The 20,841-nt window shown below is 44.1% G+C and overlaps 2 protein-coding genes across 2 annotated transcripts in view; one reads left to right on the forward strand and one right to left on the reverse strand.

Annotated features, from left to right (window-relative positions):
• The window catches only part of KIAA0753 (KIAA0753 ortholog), a 33,455-nt gene extending 25,035 nt beyond the window's left edge, over positions 1 to 8,420 (reverse strand). The window contains exons 1-3 of the mRNA XM_073667830.1: positions 7,874 to 8,420; positions 1,769 to 2,321; positions 1,384 to 1,490 (exon numbers count right to left, since the gene is read on the reverse strand). Coding sequence (XP_073523931.1) covers positions 1,384 to 1,490; positions 1,769 to 2,321; positions 7,874 to 7,900 — 687 coding nt within the window. The 5' untranslated portion in view covers positions 7,901 to 8,420. The remainder of the gene's footprint in view (positions 1 to 1,383; positions 1,491 to 1,768; positions 2,322 to 7,873) is intronic.
• A 130-nt stretch (positions 8,421 to 8,550) lies between these two features.
• TXNDC17 (thioredoxin domain containing 17) lies at positions 8,551 to 16,644 on the forward strand. The gene is made up of 4 exons (XM_073667832.1): positions 8,551 to 8,834; positions 12,416 to 12,497; positions 15,280 to 15,355; positions 16,395 to 16,644. The coding sequence occupies exons 1-4, from the start codon at positions 8,690 to 8,692 to the stop codon at positions 16,461 to 16,463; spliced, it is 372 nt and encodes a 123-aa protein (XP_073523933.1). The 5' UTR covers positions 8,551 to 8,689; the 3' UTR covers positions 16,464 to 16,644.
• The last annotated feature ends 4,197 nt before the right edge of the window (positions 16,645 to 20,841 follow it).

Consider the following 20,841-nt stretch of genomic DNA (forward strand, 5'->3'; position numbering starts at 1 on the left):
AAGGAATGGACATTAGACCAGTGGAAATCTGTGCTTTGGTCTGATGAGTCCAAATTTGAGATCTTTGGTTCCAACCACCGTGTCTTTGTGCGACGCAGAAAAGGTGAACGGATGGACTCTACATGCCTGGCTCCCACCGTGAAGCATGGAGGAGGAGGTGTGATGGTGTGGGGGTGCTTTGCTGGTGACACTGTTGGGGATTTATTCAAAATTGAAGGCATACTGAACCAGCATGGCTACCACAGCATCTTGCAGCGGCATGCTATTCCATCCGGTTTGCGTTTAGTTGGACCATCATTTATTTTTCAACAGGACAATGACCCCAAACACACCTCCAGGCTGGGTAAGGGCTATATGACCAAGAACGAGAGTGATGGGGTGCTATGCCAGATGACCTGGCCTCCACAGTCACCAGACCTGAACCCAATCGAGATGGTTTGGGGTGAGCTGGACCGCAGAGTGAAGGCAAAAGGGTCAACAAGTGCTAAGCATCTCTGGGAACTCCTTCAAGATTGTTGGAAGACCATTTCCGGTGACTACCTCTTGAAGCTCATCAAGAGAATGCCAAGAATGTGCAAAGCAGTCATCAAAGCAAAAGGTGGCTACTTTGAAGAACCTAGAATATAAGACATATTTTCAGTTGTTTCACACTTTTTTGTTAAGTATATAATTCCACATGTGTTAATTCATAGTTTTGATGCCTCAGTGTGAATGTACAATTTTCATAGTCATGAAAATACAGAAAAAAATCTTTAAATGGGAAGGTGTGTCCAAACTTTTGGTCTGTACTGTATATATACACACTGCTCCAAAAAATAAAGGGAGACCATCCGCAACCTCATCAGGAGCATGCCCAGGCGTTGTAGGGAAGTCATACAGGCACGTGGAGGCCACACAAAATACTGAGCCTCATTTTGACTTGTTTTAAAGGACATTACATCAAAGTTGGATCAGTCTGTAGTGTGTTTTTCCACTTTAATTTTGGGGGCGACTCCAAATCCAGGCCTCCATTGGTTAATAAATTTGATTTCCATTGATGATTTTGTGTGATTTTGTTGCCAGCACATTCAACTTTGTACAGAACAAAGTATTCAGTGAGAATATTTTATTCATTCAGATCTAGGATGTGTTATTTGAGATATACAGTATACAGTAATATATATATATATATATATATATACGCGCTCTATCGGTGTGTCACATGGACAGCTTTATCACTGATTTCCATTATGGTACACTGACAGGTGTGTATGTGCCATCTGCAGCTCTTGTTGCTTACGTGCATCTCCTCCATGCACCATTCATTAAGGGTGCTATTGAGGCGCGGGTATTTATCAGTTTATTTCTACTCATTACCCATCCCTCATGTGTAAGCGCCATCACCTGCTGTTGTAAGACATAGAGCATCCGGGCCGATTGGGCGGCTCGCTCCTGCTGGCGTATGCGGCCTCTGACTTCTTCTAATGGATCTAACAAGTCTCTGTGACGTTCTGAAAGAGATCAGGAGATGAGAAAAACATAAAATTACATACCATATATCAAATCCATATTAATAATTCAGGTCTCATTCCGAATGTGGAGAGGTTTCGTCACATTGTATTCATAGACATAACATGCATCCATAGAATAACAGACCATCTATTTCTACACTCAGACCTTTAAATATTTTTGCTCAAAGATGGAGCAGCTGAAGGTGGAGAAATATTACGTAACAGCAGTAAATGCACCATTTAAGCAAAATCCAGCCAAAATATTCATCCATGCTGACCTTTCTTAGCAAGTTCTTCAATTTTCTGCATGTAAGAGTGCAGCTCCTTCTGTAGACGCTTCACCTCATGCTCACTGGGGTCCATTCCTTTCCGAGGTCTTTCTCCAGGACCAGGATCCCGTGTCGGTGGTGAGTCTGAGACGCCCGTGTCTATCCTGCTCCGATCTGGGGTATACACATATACTGTGGCCCCTGATCTGGTCACTTCATGTCTTACTGAAGCTCTTGCGGCTCGCTCTTTGCACGCCCTCTTCTGCTCACCCATGTCAGGGCTGTGTGACGCCCCATTGGCTTTGGGATGTGTTTGCTCCTTGTCCCGTAAATGCTTCCGCCTTACATCTCTCTTTGCAAGCTGGACGGCGAAGTTCAGCCGCTCCTCAGAGACGATGCTGAAGGACACAGAACGGGAATTCTGGAGCAAGTCCTCAGCTCCTGCATGGTCGCTGTATATATTCTGAGCTGCGGGAAGCTTCTCTATTACGATGGGGGAGGGGTTCGTGTACTGGGCGGCTAAATTACTTGGGTTTGTTAGGACATCCAAATTAAATCGAAGCTGTGGGAAAAACAGAAAGAAAAAAAAAAAAAATTTCATAGAATTGTCCTCAGAAACCTCTATTCAACCTTTCCTGGAAAAGTGAGAGGACTTCCAATACGACTGACATTACGGATATCACAGGAGGCGCTGTCCGAGCCATCCTCCATCTACTACAGACCAAAATATGACAGGTCTGGTCACAGGCTCCCCCACCAGCAGCTATTGTATGGACAGGACAGCTGGTCAGTGTGTGAGGAAACTGCACTAACAAGAGAAAGTGGACAACAGTTAACTGAGAATCCTTCAGTGAGCTTGTTCTACCAGTCTAATAGGAAAATTTCTAACTCCTATTTGTCAAACCAGGGGAGGAGTCCTGAGGAGATAATTTGCATATTCCCACTGCATTTTGGGGTAAGTGAAGAGTCTCCGCGAGCTCAAAGAACACTGGATTTTGGCTGTTGGAGCTGAAAAGAGGACATCGGTAAACCGCGAGCCTATTGGCGAGCGCATTTTTAAGCTTTTTTTTTAAGCTTTTTTCACTGTTTTCAGAACATTAACAATAAGAACATGGAAGAGTCCAGGAGCCATTTGGTGAGCTGCATATCCTGCTACATGTTCACAGACTTGCCAGTGGAAAAGCCAAACTTCACATGCCAGAAATGCAAGCTTGTGTCCCTGTTGGAGGAAAAGTTGCGAAATCTAGAAGAGAGGTTAACTACCTTGAAAATCATTAAGGAAGGTGAAGAGTTCTTAGACAGAGCAGAATTATCTCTTCATGATTCAGAAAGAGAAGAAATTCGAACTGCACCTGACGAAACAGAGGAATGGAAGCATGTGACCCAGAGAAGCAGGAGGATCGAGAGGCAGTCAGCACCCATACTGCTCAGGAACCAGTACCAGGCTCTCACGCAGGAGAACCATGAAGAAATACAGCAAAATAGGACTTTGCCAGCAATGAATAACCTTGTAAGCCCTCAGAATCCTCCTGGATGGAGAAAGAAGAATGTTGTGAAGAAAAAACGGAGAGTGGTGGTCATGGGGGATTCCCTGTTAAGAGGAACAGAGGCCGCTATCTGCAGACCAGACATAACCTCAAGAGAAATGTGCTGTCTTCCAGGAGCAAAAATTAAAGATGTGTCTGACAGGATATCAAGACTCTTCAGACCTACAGATCACTACCCATTCCTGCTAATACATGTGGGGACAAATGACACCGCAAGAAAGGACCTGGAAACCATCTGCAGTGACTTTGAAGACTTAGGCAAGAAAGTGAAAGAATTGGGAGCGCAGGTGGTCTTCTCATCCATCCTCCCAGTGGATGGCCATGGAACAATGAGGTGGAATAAGATTCTACAGGTGAACAACTGGCTACGTCGATGGTGCCGTCAACAAGGATTTGGATTTCTGGATCACGGAATGAATTACCTATACGATGGACTACTTGCTAGAGATGGGGTGCACCTTACGAAGACTGGAAAACATGTATTTGGAAGTCGCCTTGCTACAGTCATCAGAAGAGCTTTAAACTAGAACAATGTGGGAAGGGAAGCAAAAGGCCAGAAAAAGCCATACAGCTGACAAATACTATTGAGATCTCTGCTACTGGAAGTGGAAAAGAAGAACAAAGACAAAAAAATCTAAATAATAAAAATATGGGAGGAAGAGAAACCAATCACAAACTAAAATGTTTTTATACAAATGCACAAAGCATGGGCAACAAACAAGGAGAATTGGAACTACTAATGCAGGAAAAGGAATATGATGTCATTGGAATCACTGAAACTTGGTGGGACGATACACATGATTGGAATAAAAGGCTAAAAGGATACAACTTATTTGCAAGAAACAGACTTGATAAACGAGGAGGAGGTGTTGCATTGTATGTTAGAAAAGCGTATATCTGCACAGAGATTGAAGCTTCAGAGACTGGGAGTTCTGTGGAAACTGTTTGGGTAAGAATACAAGGAGAGAACAACGGAAAGGACACCATTGTAGGCATTTACTACAGGCCACCTGGGCAAGCTGAAGATATGGATGAACTCTTTATGTATCAAATGACCAAGTTCTCCAAAAAATATGACATAGTGGTCATGGGAGATTTCAACTATCCAGACATTTGTTGGGAATCTCTCTCAAGTAAAAGTAACAGGTCAAGCAAATTCTTATCCTCTCTTGCTGACAACTTTATCTTCCAAAAGGTAGGGGAGAAAACAAGGGGATCTGCTACTTTGGATCTAATCCTTATAAACAGGGAGGAAATGGTTGAGGAGGTAAAGGTGGCTGGGACCCTAGGAGGCAGCGATCATGCTATTATAGAATTTTGGATAACTAGAGGAGGAAGACATGTGAAGACTCAGACTTCAAGGTTAGATTTTAGAAAGGCAGATTTTAAGAGACTCAGAAAGAGAATAGGAGGGATCCAATGGCTGGATGTCCTTAAGGACAAAAATGTCCAGGAAGGATGGGAAATTTTTAAAAATGAGATTCTCAAAGCACAGTCGTTAACAATCCCGAAAAGTAGGAAGAATGGTAAGCATTTAAGGAAACCAGGATGGATGAACACAGAACTTAAACACATGCTAAAAAGAAAGAAAGAAATGTTTATTAAATGGAAAGAGGGAGGCATATCTAAAGAAGATTATAATGCAGTCTGCAGATCCTGCAGGGCACGTATCAGGTTAGCTAAAGCTGACAATGAATTAAGGCTTGCAAGAGATGTCAAAAGCAATAAAAAAGGATTTTGGGGGTATGTCAAAAGTAAAAGAAAAGTCAAAGATGCTATAGGATTTTTACAGGATGAAAATGGAGAAATGGTAAGAGAGGATGTTGAGAAGGCCGAACTTTTTAATTCCTATTTTGCATCTGTTTTCTCTCAGAAAGAAAATGTAACATCAACTGATCTTCATTGTCCTTTTAAAGGAATAGAGGAATCCAAGTTATCTGTAAACAGAAAGATTGTGAGGGAATATTTAGCTAACATAAATGAGTTCAAGTCTCCAGGTCCAGATGAATTACACCCCAGAGTACTGAAGGAGATCGTAGAAGAAATTTTAGAACCACTCTCCATAATCTTTGAAAATTCTTGGAGAACAGGAGAAGTCCCAGAAGACTGGAGAAGAGCAAATGTTGTTCCTATCTTCAAAAAGGGGAAGAAGGTGGACCCAGGGAACTATAGGCCGGTGAGTCTGACTTCTATACCAGGAAAGATCTTTGAACAAATTATTAAACAACATGTATGCAAGTACATGGATAAGAATGAAGTGATTAACCAGAGTCAGCATGGGTTTGTAACTAACAAGTCATGTCAGACTAACTTAATTTCCTTCTATGACAGAATCACTGACTGGGTGGATCAGGGATATGCTGTAGATATAGTATATCTTGACTTCAGCAAAGCATTTGACAAAGTATCTCACACCATCCTTATTGAAAAAATGACCAAGTATGCAATGGACCAGGCAACTGTTAGGTGGATTCATAACTGGCTTAGTGATCGGACTCAAAGGGTGGTTGTAAATGGCTTCACATCCAGCTGGATGAATGTCTCAAGTGGGGTACCACAGGGCTCCGTCCTGGGACCTGTATTGTTCAACATCTTTATCAATGATTTAGATGAAGGAATTGAGGGTAAACTGATTAAATTTGCTGATGACACAAAGCTAGGAGGGATAGCTAATACTAGAGAAGAGAGAGAGAGGATTCAAAAAGACCTAAATAAACTGGAGCAGTGGGCAGCAACCAACAGAATGGTTTTTAACAGGGAAAAATGCAAAGTACTACATCTGGGTAATAAAAATGAAAAAAGCATATACAGAATGGGAGGAATAGAGCTAAGCAACAGTACATGTGAAAAAGACTTAGGTATACTAATAGATCATAGACTGAACATGAGTCAACAGTGTGATGCAGCAGCAAAAAAGGCAAATACAATTCTGGGATGTATTAACAGAAGCATACAGTCTAGATCACGTGAAGTCATTATCGGTCTTTACTCCTCTTTGGTCAGACCTCATCTGGAATACTGTGTACAGTTTTGGGCACCACATTTTAAAAAAGACATAGACAAACTGGAGCAAGTTCAGAGAAGAGCGACCAGAATGGTGACTGGTCTGCAAACCATGTCCTATGAGGAACGGTTGCAGGATTTGGGAATGTTTAGCTTGCAAAAAAGAAGACTGAGAGGAGACTTAATAGCTGTCTACAAATATGTCAAGGGCTGTCACATTGTAGAAGGATCATCTTTATTCTCATTTGCACAAGGAAAGACTAGAAGCAATGGGATGAAACTAAATGGGAGGAGACACAGATTAGATATTAGAAAAAACTTTTTGACAGTTAGGGTGATTAATGAGTGGAACAGGCTGCCACGAGAGGTGGTGAGTTCCCCTTCAATGGACGTCTTCAAACAGAGGCTGGACAGACATCTGTCTGAGATGATCTAGTGAATCCTGCTTTGAGCAGGGGGTTGGACCAGATGACCCAGGAGGTCCCTTCCAACTCTACCATTCTATGATTCTATGATTTTCTGAGTTCCTCTCAGCTGCTCTCTGACCATAGACTTAGGCCCCCTTCACACTTCCTTATTAAACCAGTACCACAAAGAAACAGTACCGCTGCCATCAGTATTTCCAGTATGGCAAAAGAAATTACAAAGCTTCTCCTACACACGTACTCTAAACACAAACATGTGAAGGGGGCCTAAACCCGAGAAAACCGGGCATGCTCAGACCTGCGCCACCCCTGCATGTGATGTCACTTCCAGGGGTGGTGCTGGTATCAGCTTTTTCTGAACACCGGGTATTCTTACAACATGCACTAACAGTGCACTCTCTACCTGGCAAGTGCACTGTCACTGTGCATATTGCAAGAAGCTACTGAGCATACATCAGAATAGACAACCCACAGATGCTCAGTAGAGCAGGGACTAGCCCAGCCCCTGAAATGGAGGTCACTGATGGTGACTCATTTCAGGATGGGGGCAGAGGCTGCGGCAGTGACTGCAGACTCTGCACCCTGATGACGACATTCATGCTGGAGAAACGCAGTGCATGATGGACTATCCCAGCATGCACTAATTCTCAAAACAAAGCATTGCCAAAGAGAAAGTAGTTAAAAAAAAAAAAGACAAGTTACAGTAAGGAGGGAGGGATAGGGAATTTTTAATTAAAGTATACTAGAAAAGATATTAGATTATGTCATTAAATGGGTATTTGGGATTAAAATTTATTTTTCTCTTGGGCCAACCATCTAAGAAAAAAAAAAGATAAGGAGTTACACACTCCCAGTCAGAAGGAGCTCACTGGCCAATTCTCAGATGACTCATTCTGCAGCCAGCAATCGCAGGATGGAGGGGGGTATCCCAGCCATCCTCAGGTATGGGGGCTGGGGGGGGGGGGTCCCAGCCATCCTCAGGTATGGGGGCTGGGGGGGGGTCCCAGACATCCTCAGGGGTCCCCACCTGCCATAGAGTGATGGCATATGCAGCTCCAGGGGCAGCGACCGAGGATAACAGCTGTTGTGAAACTACAACTCCCAGCATGCCCTAACAGCCACCATCAGATACAACTCACCTGTGTTGTTCCCCTGTGCCGCTCCATGACTGCTGATAGTCTCTGACTGAGGCAGCGGTTACTGGCCTCCCCCCATTACTTCCCCACATTGGACCTTTCCATTCCTCTTCCTTCTGAATGTTGTCACATATAACTGTTGATCCCGACTTCCATTTCCTTTCTATACAGCAGTTGAAACCGGCGCCATGACAACTGCTGACCAACTACGGGTCCACACCAGGCCCAAACTTCATAGGAAACCAGTTGCTGGGCGGTAATACCGTTAATATGCGCGGGAGCGTTTTCAATAAAGTTTTTTTTGTTTTAATATAGTAATTAAAAAAAAGATAGCGTGCTGGTCAATTGAACAGAGCTTGAAGCCTGTAGCGTCCTTGTCTACATATGCTGTATTTTGTTTGCAGCGCCAATAGATACCTCGTTAAAGATGGCCGCCGAGGCGTCATTGCCATAGTAAATAATCTTATATCGCTTCTCTGCGGATGTTGTGGGGCGAAAATATAAACACGCTAAAGTTTCTTATTGCTATAAAAGGCGTAGTATGTGTTGCCCTTACTTACTTCACCAAAGATGGCCGCCAACGCTTCACCGTTATAGTTCTATCTACTCCCTACAATAGACCGTTCTTCATTAACCCTTAATGCTATGGTTAAGGCTGGTTTATTTAGACTGGTTTCCATGGATATGAATTAATATTGAGCTTGCTGCAGTTATTTGGTTGTACCGGCCCCCTAAGTGTAAAGGAAGGGAGTGTGCTCTGTACTCAGAGTAAGAACAGCCGCCCCCTCTGGTCTCAGTGCTGCAGAGCGGTCTGCTGTCATGGAGCGGTACACGGAGGTGAAGGTGCAGGGCTACGAGGAGTACAGCCGGGAGGCGGAGAAGCACCGGGGGAGGCCGCTGTTCGCCCTGTTCTGTGGTGACAAGGACGAGCAGGGGGTGAGCTGGTGTCCGGACTGTGTGACAGGTACAGCCACTGCCAGCCATAGTCATAGGGTGACCGCTGCTGACGGTCGGGCGACCACAAGCCATTGATCTTGTGATTCCAACATTTCCCGTAGAATCAACATAAGCTGTAATGTGAAAACTGCAAAAATCACAAAACACAACATATGCTATGCCTCAGACACTGACATCTCACTTTTTTTTCTCCCATGGCGAAAGGTTTTATAACTTTGTTGGAAAAAAAATCTTTGCTAAATGAATAACAAAGAAGATTTTTTTCACTTAAAGGGAATGTGTCACCCCTGGGCGATGTCACACCTCTGCTATGGGCCATACAGGTAAGTATAGATTTACTTTTCTATACCCTGTGTGGCCATAGTAGAGGTCTGATAACTCCAAAGTGGTGACAGATTCCCTTTAAAATTAATAGTAATATTATTTGAAGCTGTTTTTAATGGGGATTTTAAGGATGATCTGCTAAAAAAAAACCTCTATGCACATAAAAAACACCAACACTTTACAATGGCGACTTCTGTCAGCATCAGGCTGCTGCTGATTAGAGGTTTTCTCTATATAAAATGTATATAACGCTGCGTCAGTGCCACTGCTCCAGTGAATGTATACATACAGCGCTGCAGCCAATCATTGTCGCTCTTGCCGGAAAAGCCCAATATTAATTCATATCCATGGAAACCAGTCTAAAGAAACGATCCTTAACCATATCATTAAGGGTTAATGAAGAACGGTCTTGTGTGGCTAGTATAGATATCTATCTCTGCCCTATGAAGCCTGAGCTGTCAATCAAATAGGGGTGGACATTGAGAATGCAAGCAAGTGTGTGTGTATAAATGATTGGCCCCACCATGATGCATCGAGCCCCTGTGCTTGGTTTGATCAGTCATTCTGTGCTGACAAAGTCCCTTTTAAAATAAGTAACGCCTGTTCTGTTTCCGAGGCGGTTGAATATTATTTTGCATCTGAAGAATGTGTCAAAGTTCCCATCGCTGCCTGCGCACACCATTAAGATTAATCATTGCTGGATTGCCAGCTTTGGATATATATATATTTTTTTTTTGGATCAGCATATTGTCATCCAAAAGGGAAAAGCTGGATTGCGTAAGGCGTGAATATCCTCACAAATGGAGGTTTTGGGGTTATTTTCAGATTTATTTTTGATAAACGCAAACATTTTGAGTAAAAGTTTTTACAAGAACTTGTGGTGATATATACAGTACAGACCAAAAGTTTGGACACACCTTCTCATTTAAAGATTTTTCTGTATTTTCATGACTATGAAAATTGTACATTCACACTGAAGGCATCAAAACTATGAATTAACACATGTGGAATTATATACTTAACAGAAAAGTGTGAAACAACTGAAAATATGTCTTATATTCTAGGTTTTTCAAAGTAGCCACCTTTTGCTTTGATGACTGCTTTGCACACTCTTGGCATTCTCTTGATGAGCTTCAAGAGGTAGTCACCGGAAATGGTCTTCCAACAATCTTGAAGGAATTCCCAGAGATGCTTAGCACTTGTTGGTCCTTTTGCCTTCACTCTGCGGTCCAGCTCACCCCAAACCATCTCGATTGGGTTCAGGTCTGGTGACTGTGGAGGCCAGGTCATCTGGCGTAGCACCCCATCACTCTCCTTCTTGGTCAAATAGCCCTTACACAGCCTGGAGGTGTGTTTGGGGTCATTGTCCTTTTGAAAAATAAATGATGGTCCAACTAAACGCAAACCGGATGGAATAGCATGCCGCTGCAAGATGCTGTGGTAGCCATGTTGGTTCAGTATGCCTTCAATTTTGAATAAATACCCAACAGTGTCACCAGCAAAGCACCCCCACACCATCACACCTCCTCCTCCATGCTTCACGGTGGAAACCAGGCATGTAGAGTCCATCTGTTCACCTTTTCTGTGTCGCACAAAGACACGGTGGTTGGAACCAAAGATCTCAAATTTGGACTCATCAGACCAAAGCACAGATTTCCACTGGTCTAATGTCCATTCCTTGAGTTCTTTAGCCCAAACAAGTCTCTTCTGCTTGTTTCCTGTCCTTAGCAGTGGTTTCCTAGCAGCTATTTTACCATGAAGGCCTGCTGCACAAAGTCTCCTCTTAACAGTTGTTGTAGAGATGTCTGCTGCTAGAACTCTGTGTGCCATTGACCTGGTCTCTAATCTGAGCTGCTGTTAACCTGCGATTTCTGAGGCTGGTGACTCAGATAAACTTATCCTCAGAAGCAGAAGTGACTCTTGGTCTTCCTTTCCTGGGGCGGTCCTCATGTGAGCCAGTTTCTTTGTAGCGCTTGATGGTTTTTGCAACTGCACTTGGGGACACTTTCAAAGTTTGCCTAATTTTTCGCACTGACTGACCTTCATTTCTTAAAGTAATGATGGCCACTTAGCTGCTTTTTTCTTGCCATAATACAAATTCTAACAGTCTATTCAGTAGGACTATCAGCTGTGTATCCACCAGACTAATGCAGAACACAACTGATGGTCCCAACCCCATTTACAGTATAAGGCAAGAAATCCCACTTATTAAACCTGACAGGGCACACCTGTGAAGTGAAAACCATTTCCGGTGACTACCTCTTGAAGCTCATCAAGAGAATGCCAAGAGTGTGCAAAGCAGTCATCAAAGCAAAAGGTGGCTACTTTGAAGAACCTAGAATATAAGACATATTTTCAGTTGTTTCACACTTTTTTGTTAAGTATATAATTCCTCATGTGTTAATTCATAGTTTTGATGCCTTCAGTGTGAATGTACAATTTTCATAGTCATGAAAATACAGAAAAATCTTTAAATGAGGCGTGTCCAAACTTTTGGTCTGTACTGTATATATCCATATTTTTTTTTGCCGTTTTACCCACCATTGTTCCATAATAACTAATGATTAGCGAGAGACGCCCATGTATGTTGTGACTGATGAAGTAGAACGTAGAAAGCATGTTGGGTGCTGCATGGATATTACTTGCAAGCAGTCAGCGGGGGCGTGGCCACGGTGTGCGGTAGTCTGCGGGGGCGTGGCCACGGTGTGCGGCAGTCTGCGGGGGCGTGGCCACGGTGTGCGGCAGTCTGCGGGGGCGTGGCCACGGTGCGCGACAGTCAGTCTGCTCCCTGCACACATCTACAGTTTCCGTTGACCTCTTTCCGAGCACTGGATTGGGGACGTGAACTCTAAGAACGTATAGAACGTCATGCACATCATGGCCCCGATCCTCATAGACTTTGCTTCTTTTTTTCTGGAGTAAAAATGGTGACTTTTATGTTTGCGCCCTGTTCATTATGTAATAATGGAACTGATCCCATAGACAACTGTAGGATCGTGCCCGGCCATCAGACGCATCATTGCTTGGGCTGGATAAGAAAATAGTAAAGGAACTATTTTTTTTTTTTTTGGCTATGTACCTCTTGCATCCAACGCAGCCATAAAATAACTGATATTTGGGGATCCAGAGTGACAAACGGTTCAGTGAAATCTGGGCTCTGTGTCACTATGTGCTGGTGAATAAAGTTTGCCATCTTATTTTACCATATAATTAGATTTATTGGGACTGATGTGTTATATTTATGCCGTACACTTTGTTTTCTAGCTGAGCCGGTTGTGCGCAAGGAGCTGACGCATCTTCCTGAGGGTTCTGTATTTATATACTGTCTGGTTGGAGAAAGAATGTAGTAAGTAACTTTCATATCCCTGCTTCCTGGGATCTGTAGTTTTGTCCTGTTGGCTTACACCCCCCCACACTCACACACACCAAAATGCATTGTAAATGGGCTATACAGTGTTGTAGGGACCTTGCCCCCTATATCAATTCTACTAGCCCTTTACCTGTTACTACAGGGCCTGAGACAATACCATTTAACTTTGTATGCAAATGAGGTGGCTTCGGTGCACCCTTGGTGTGGAAAAGAGTTTGGTGCACTCTACACCTCCTCATTTGCATACTGGGGCACTTCTTGTCTGAATGCTGCTGGCGAGTGTGCGCATGCGTGCTGCCTGTGAGCATTTTCCTCGTCTCCTTAATACATCCAGAAGTGCAACGAGTAGCATCAGAAAAATGACAGGGAGGAGAACGCGCGCTGGGCACAGGCAGAGCGCACACGGGCCGGAAATACAGACAGGGCTGTCAATCAGAAGCAGAAGACTCAGTATGCAAATGAGGAGGCGTAACCATGCACCAAACTCTTGGCCACGCCAAGGGTACACCAAAGCTTCCTCATTTGCATACAAATTAAATGTTATTTTCTCAGGCACTATACATGTTAAAGGTACAGCGCTAATATGGTTGTTATAGGAGCTAAGTCCACTACAACAGTGTATTGCCCGTTTAAAATGCATTTTGGAGGTGAAAGTCGCTTTAAAGGGAACCTGTCGCCAGATCAAAAGTGGCGAGTTTGTGCTTTTATTTTATTCCGGCTGTTCGCCATAGTATTTCATGCTATTTATTTAAATTCGCCAAAATGTTCGAGATAGGGACTTTTTTTTAATTTAGTACTAATTTTATTGGCCTTTACAAAAGGGCGTGGCTCCAAGGATCCTCTGGGGCGTGTCTTTAGGCTGCTCTGCATAATTATACTTTGAGCCACGCCTCTCTTATTAAGACCATAGAAATTAGCAATAAATATAAAGAACCATATTTCTAGTACCGTATGGCGGATTTAAAAAAAAAACAAAAAACTACAGAATACTAGGGAGCAGCGGGAATAAAATAAGGACACAACAGGCCACTTCTGACCTGGTCACATGTCCTCTGTAAAGCAAAATGGTGATACAATTTGTAAAAATTGAACACGTTTTCTTTATCTAAATTTCTCTGAAACAGCATTCACTGTCAGATCTGTATTTCCCACCAAAAATGAAAATTGCCAAGAAATACCTATTGTTGAGCTTGTGACTCAACACTCACTGTGACCTCAACAAACCATGTACTTGTCACGACCGAAAGTCTACATGTGTATCCATATATTAGTGAGTGCAAGAAATCATGTCTACGGCACATTTCTTAAAATACAGTAGACAATTTCTTTCATTTTGTAGAGAGCCCCTTAAGAGTAAAATTATTTGACTTCAAATAAAGGGAATATAGTGTTTAAAGGGATCAGCGGCTTTATGCAGCCCGATCTCCGAGCAGCATGAATTAGGCTTTGTCTCCATAATTTCAGCCAGGTATGCATCACTCTGAAACGCTGCAACATGTCAAAAGAGAACTTGCATTTAAAAGTCGTCCGTGGATTATGCCACTCGGTTGACTAGTCAAACAGGCCCATCCCTGGTGTCTTCTCCACACCCCGCTCCCCTAGGCTTTTAGGTCTCTCAGTACATTGTGAGTGGGGCAGTGAGAAGCCGCAAGGGAGCGGCCTCTTGGACTAGCCCCCCGGGTGGCGTGGTCCACCGCAGGGAGAGCAGCCTCATGGACTAGTCCCCCGAGTGGCGTGGTCCCTGCAGGGGGAGCGGCCTCTTGGACTAGCCCCCCGAGTGGCGTGGTCCCCGCAGGGGGAGCGGCCTCTTGGACTAGCCCCCCCCCACCCGGGTGGCGTGGTCCCCGCAGGGGGAGTTGCCTCTTGGATTAGCCCTCCTGGGTGGCGTGGTCCCCGCAGGGGAAGCAGTCTCATGGACTAGCCCCCCGAGTGGCGTGGTCCCCGGCCGGCTTTTAAATGTAGGTTTCCTCTGAAATGCAGCAGCATTTCAGAGTAAGACACTTGACTGACATGCCAGAGCCGGTGTTAAATTCCTGCTGCCCATAAACCAGCTGTCAGTTCCCTTTCGGGACATTTAGGTCTCCTATCCTGCCCTATGCGGTGTCTTCGTCAGATACAGGGGTTGCTGCTTTTGATCATGGTTTATATTACGGTGAAACCTCTTTCAGATGAAAACCAAAAATTGGATTGAAAATTTCATCCTGTCATTGGATATAAAGAAAGTAAAAGCCCATCACAGATAAGTGTAGTCTAGTTTACAGCGGTTTCTTTTCTTTTTAGAGAATTATCGCTGTATTTTAGGATGGGAACTGTGTATGTACTTGCAGCAAAACTCAAACTATTGCTATATATTCTATAGTGATTTACATATTAAAATAATGGATTTCTTAGGTAAAAGGGGTTGTCTGGTCAAACTATATATGTATGACCAGATCAGTAGGTCGGGTCCAAACCCCCCCTCCCGATCAGCTGTTATTAGGTCTAGTAAGAGCCGCATGTAAGCATTGAATGGAGCTGTGAAGTTCAGCCCCGTTCATACAGCAGCTGCTGCCGAGTACTGCAGACCACCAGTATTAGGTGCCTGGAGAACGCCTGTTAAGCTTTTTCATGCAGAAACAGTCCAGTCTGTCAGTTGTTAATAACTAGCGGCCAGTGGTCTCCGACCCGCGGGTATGGTCAAAGATCTGTACATGACTTGGGGATAGGTGCTGGGTTTATCTTTCTTGTCTCACCATGGATTTTGCATTTTGTTTTGCAGCTGGAAAGACCCAAACAATGAGTTTAAAAGAATCCTAAAGCTGAAAGGTGTCCCCAGCCTTCTCAAGGTGGGAACGGTAAGTCTTCTACCTATGCACAGTCTTCACATGATGACTACTGAGGACTATGGATGAGCAATTCCTGGTGATCAGAACGGATCACACAAGAATATTCCTTTTCTTCTTTTGAGGACATCCCATACATTGGTCCCATGGTTTTCTTTCGGAAGTTCACTCCCTCAGTGTATGGGGCATTGTCAGTGTTACACCACACAGGGGGCTGATCTGATAGATGTAGTGCGCATCCATGGATTTGTCACTTTTACAAAATGTTACTTTTCACTGTCTCTGTGACCTGTCTCCACTGCCTGGGATTTTTCACACGTGCTGTCATTGCCCTTGAGTCGTCTCTTCAAAGGGGCGACACATGTTCAGTAAGCTCCCGATAACGTCACGAGAGCCGGACTATTGATCTGGGCATGTGCCACCCCATCTAAGGAGATGACCCCAGGGCAGTGACTGCACTTGCACAAAATCTCAGGTGGTGGAGGCAGGTGACTGAGAGAAGAGTGACCTGTCCGTCAGAGACCAGGGGGCGCAGAAATGGGCAGAGAGGCAGGAGAGCTGTAAGTGCAGTGCCAAAATAAAATTCCACTAGCAAGGTTTGAGTTTAATAAGGATTAGAGGCTCTGTACACACATGCCATTAGTTAGGGTTGTAATAATCCTGATGACAGATTCCCTTTAAATAAGCCAGAGTCTCCCCCAAAAGGAAAAGACACCATCTGCAGGCAGCTGTCTCAGGGGTTTTTCCCTCCTTGTCAGTAAAGAGCAGGTAATTGGTTAGATGGGTAAAGGCCTTTGATGCAGCACTGCTGTGGAGGAAATTCTGCTATCAAAGAAAGTTTTAGAAGCAATGCTCCCTGGGAAAATATATGCAAATTAGCTCTACAGGTAATTAAACTAAAGAGACTTTTTTTCTCCTTCTGGAGGAGAGCTAATTTACAATCCTTTTGTTTACCCCAGGAAACATTGCCTATAAGTCTCTCTACACCAACTCTGCAAGGGCAGTGTGTGGTAAGCCTGTGTAAAATGAGTTTTATGTATTTTATTTACAGCCGCAGAAGCTGACAGAAGATGAGTGCCTGAAGTCTGATCTAATCCAGATGCTGTTCTGCGAAGATTAAACCATCCTTGGACAGCGCCTTCTATATATCCTCCGTACACATGAAGGGCGACAAGTGTTCATCAGAATCGATCGAGGCTCGGGCTGAAGATGGACAGCGCCAAGTTCACCACATTCCGAGATGGCTCCTGGTTGTGGGTCCACAAGACACCATCACATGCAATTAAACTGATTTCTACCTATGGCTTGTGGGGTTTTTTTTTAGGCCCTTTATCTGTACATTTAATGCTGGTATAAGTCCACGGCCCATCAGTAGGATTCATGGGAAGAAATCTCATCAAATATGTGAATGGAACGACACCTGAAAATGGCATATGAGTTACACTGCAATGCTAATTAAAGGGCTCCCTTATTATAAAAAAAAAATATGGCTTTTAGGTCAAAGGCGGACTATGGTCCATGATGCACGGGCTTTCTGTAGGTCTCCTATCGTGAACTCTACATCAGACATATGAGGCTGTTGAGCTCAGGTCACTAGACACACGACCAGTCCGTGCAGTGCGGTCTGTTCTTGGACATCAGAATTCAGCCTAAGGCCATGTTCAGTATTTGTAAGTCAAAACCAGGAGTGGGTGATAAATACAGAAGTGGTGACGAGTTTCTATTATACTTTTCCTCTGATTGTTCCTCTCCTGGTTTTGGCTTATAAATGTATAAAAAAATAAAAGCAGATTTAGAATCCGGCAGGAATCTGGTGCACATGCTGCACACCACATTTTACACCTTATCCAGTGGAGTTGTGTGGTTTAGGATGTGCCAACTAAGCGGAGGCGTCTTAGATTTTGGTATATAATAATAATTTTTATTTATATAGCGCCAACATATTCCGCAGCACTTTACAATTAAGCGGGGACATGTACAAACAATAAATTCAATACAAGGTGAGACAGTTTAAACAGTTACATAAGAAGTGAGGTCCCTGCTCGTAAGCTTACAATCTACAAGGAAATGGGGGGACAAAATAGGTGAAAAGTTCTCGTTATTTCAGGTCTGGCAATTATAGTAAATAGGGATTTTCATATATAGCTGCATGATCCGGTCATCAGCCCGTATGTTTAAGTGCAATAATAAAGTATCGAGTGCAGTTATCGTGTGCATGGAGGGTGTAGAGACAGATAAACAGTAGGGAGCAGATTCTGAATAGTATTTAGGAGGGAACAGGGGAAAGTTAGTTAACTTGGTATTTGAGGTGGTAGGCCTGTTTAAAGAGATGAGTTTTTAAAGCGTGCTTGAAGCCGTGGTGGCTAGGCGTCAATCGGATCGTCTGGGGTAGAGCATTCCAGAGAACTGGCGCAGCACGGGAGAAGTCTTGGAGACGGAGGTGCGAGGTTCGGATTATGGAGGATGTTAGTCTTAGGTCGTTTGTGGAACGGAGGGCACGTGTAGAACGATAGACTGAGATGAGAGAGGAGATATAAGGTGGTGCAGAACTGTGGAGAGCTTTGTGGGTGAGAGCAATGAGTTTATATTGGATCCTGTAGCGAATGGGTAACCAGTGTAATGACTGGCACAAGGTGGAGGCATCAGTGAAGCGGCTGGACAGAAATACGACCCTGGCTGCCGCATTCAGAACGGATTGGAGAGGGGAAATTTTGGTAAGAGGAAGACCGATCCGAAGAGAGTTGCAGTAGTCCAGACGAGAGTGAATAAGAGCGACAGTCAGTTTTAGCAGTTTCAAAGGTGAGAAAAGATCGGATTCTGGAGATGTTTTTAAGATGCAGGTGACAAGAGCGAGTGAGTGATCGGATATAGGGAGTAAAGGAAAAGTTAGTGTCGAATATGACCCCAAGGCAGCGGGCGTGCTGCTTGGGAGTTATGGTTGAACCCTCCAAGGTAATTTCGATGTTAAGTAGAGTTAGGTTAGTAGAGGGGGGAAACACAAGAAGTTCAGTTTTGGAGAGATTCAGTTTAAGATAGAGGGAGGACATGATGTTAGAGGCAGCAGACAAACAATCCTTGGTATTAGGGTAGGGGTGATGCCAGGGGAAGAAGTGTATAATTGGGAGTTGTCAGCATAGAGATGATACTGGAACTCAAATCTGCTGATAGTTTGACCAATAGGGGCAGTGTATAGAGAGAAGAGGAGGGGGCCTAGGACTGAGCCCTGCGGAACCCCGATAGTAAGGGGAAGAGGAGCCAGCAAAAGATGCAGTGAAGGAGCGGTCAGAGAGGTAGGAGGAGAACCAGGAGAGAACGGTTTCCTTGAGGCCTGTAGAGCGGAGCATAGTGAGGAGGAGCTGGTGATCCACAGTGTCAAATGCGGCAGAGAGATCCAGGAGAATCCGCAGGAGCAGTGACCTTTGGATTTAGCTGTTCGTAGATCATTAGAGACTTTAGTGAGGGGAGTTTCAGTGTAGTGTAAAGAGTGGAAAGCAGATTGTAGAGGGTCGAGGAGAGCGTTATCTGAGAGATAGTGGATTAGACGGTAGTGGACCAAGCGTTCCAGGAGTTTAGAGATGAAAGGAAGGTTTGAGACAGGTCTGTAGTTAGCAAGTGCAGTTCTGGTCCAGGGATGTTTTTTTCAGTAAAGGGGTTATGATGGCATGTTTAAATGAGGGAAAGATACCTGAAGAAAGAGAGAGGTTAAATATTTTAGTCAAGTGAGTGGTGACCACCGGTGAGAGGGACTACAGGAGATGTGAAGGAATGGGGTCATTGTTGCAGGTTGTAGGCCGAGAAGAAGCGAGGAGCTGGGTAACTTCTTCTGTGACAGGCTCAAAGATGGCTAGTGAGCTTGAAGTGCGGCAGGAAAGGGGATCCAGGCACTGAGGAGATTGGGCTAAGATGTCCCGATGGATGTGGTTGATTTTTTTAAGGAAATAAGTGGCCAGATCCTCACAGCTGAGGTTGGTGATGGGGGGCCTGTGCTTGAGGTTTCAGGAGGGAGTTTAAGGTTTCGAAAAGTCGTTTAGGATTGTTGGACAGTGAAGTGATGAGGGTGGTGAAGTAGGATTGTTTGGCCAGAAGAAGGGCAGAGTTATAGGTTTTGAGCATGAACTTATAATGGATGAAGTCTTCTGCTAAAAGAGATTTTCTCCACTGACGCTCAGCGCACCTTGAGCATCGCTGAAGAAAACGTGTTTGCATTGTGTACCAGGGTTGCCGTTGTCTGTGTCGGGTCTTTCTGCTGTATATCTTTAGATGCTTTTGCCCATCACTAAGAATGAGCCCGTATAATAAACTTGGCACATTCAGTCCATTTTCTAAACTGCTTACATTTAGGACGTCATTAGTAAATCTGCTACTAACTTTTCAAAAAAGCATGGGGGAGAAATTTCTGTAGGGTGGCTCCCTTCTGCCTGTCTCTCACCATGTGTATAGGATATGACCTGTCCATTGAGCCAAGAGGGAAGACGCCCAGTGGACACTTATTCCTTTGAAATCTATAGTGCAGATTTAGTAATCAAAATATGCTAGAATTCTTACTTTGTGCCATATTTATGTGTTAGACTTATGTCCTAAATATGTGAAAATGTATGTAATGTGTGTTAATATCCCTACCGATCAGTCATCCCTGGTTGCCAGCATTGTTCTGGTTCTCTTCTTATTCACGTGACTGCGGTTCCTACTCTCCAGATCACACTGGGGTTTGTGAGCGAACTGGAAGTTGCTTTTACAGTGTAAAGTTTATGGATTGTCAGAACAAGGCTTATATTGAGAAAAAGATTTCCCCGCTCCCATGTAAACCCCGGTGGGTTCCAGGGAGCTGGAATTAGTCACACACGTGAGAAGACTGGAGAAGCTGCCGATCAGTGAGTATATTAACACGCTCACTATATTGCATACATATTTACTCAGGTTTAGTGTATAAGGGGTTGTTTGCTCTTAAACTACAATTCTGCAGTCACTATGTGACTGCAGCCTTGTGAATCCTCACAGTGCACGCTGTGAGGATTCTCTAGCCCTGGGAACAAAGGTCACGTGATCGCAAGTATGCAATATGCATACTCCTGGCCACAACCAGACTAGACTTTTTCCAGCCTCACTCAATACATTTGCATTGAGCAAGGCCGTGCCCATCTAGTCACAATGTGGCCTTATGCCACATGGTATGCTTACCATGTATTTGCTGTTACATGACCGCCAGCATCAGAGAATCCTCAGTGTGCAGTGCATCCAATGTGAGGATTCATAAGTCACAGGGACTGCAAACTTGTAGTTTAAGACTGGACAACCCCTTTAAAAGGGACTGTCAGCACAAAATGACTGTTCTAACCAACTATTGGCGTTTGGGGGTTTACAGCAGGGTCAATCATTTAAAATACATTATCCCACCCCTTCTCTAGATCGATGAAGCCAGAGCTGCCAATCAAAGAAGAGGGGAGGGGGGGGAGGGGGGGTAGAGACAGGGAAAACAAGCAGGTGGGAAGGTGTATATA

This window comes from Phyllobates terribilis, unplaced genomic scaffold (assembly GCF_046119375.1).
Source record: "Phyllobates terribilis strain yellow unplaced genomic scaffold, ASM4611937v1 Scaffold_2__4_contigs__length_985480577, whole genome shotgun sequence".
Taxonomy (NCBI): domain Eukaryota; kingdom Metazoa; phylum Chordata; class Amphibia; order Anura; family Dendrobatidae; genus Phyllobates; species Phyllobates terribilis.

What these genes read in the sequence shown, in the direction of transcription:
- TXNDC17 (XM_073667832.1), top strand. Translation starts at nt 8,690, where the DNA reads ATGGAGCGGTACACGGAGGTGAAGGTGCAGGGCTACGAGGAGTACAGC. An exon ending in GTGTCCGGACTGTGTGACAG is followed by an intron (nt 8,835 to 12,415) that starts GTACAGCCACTG and finishes TTTGTTTTCTAG; the next exon opens with CTGAGCCGGTTGTGCGCAAG. An exon ending in GCCTTCTCAAGGTGGGAACG is followed by an intron (nt 15,356 to 16,394) that starts GTAAGTCTTCTA and finishes TTTTATTTACAG; the next exon opens with CCGCAGAAGCTGACAGAAGA.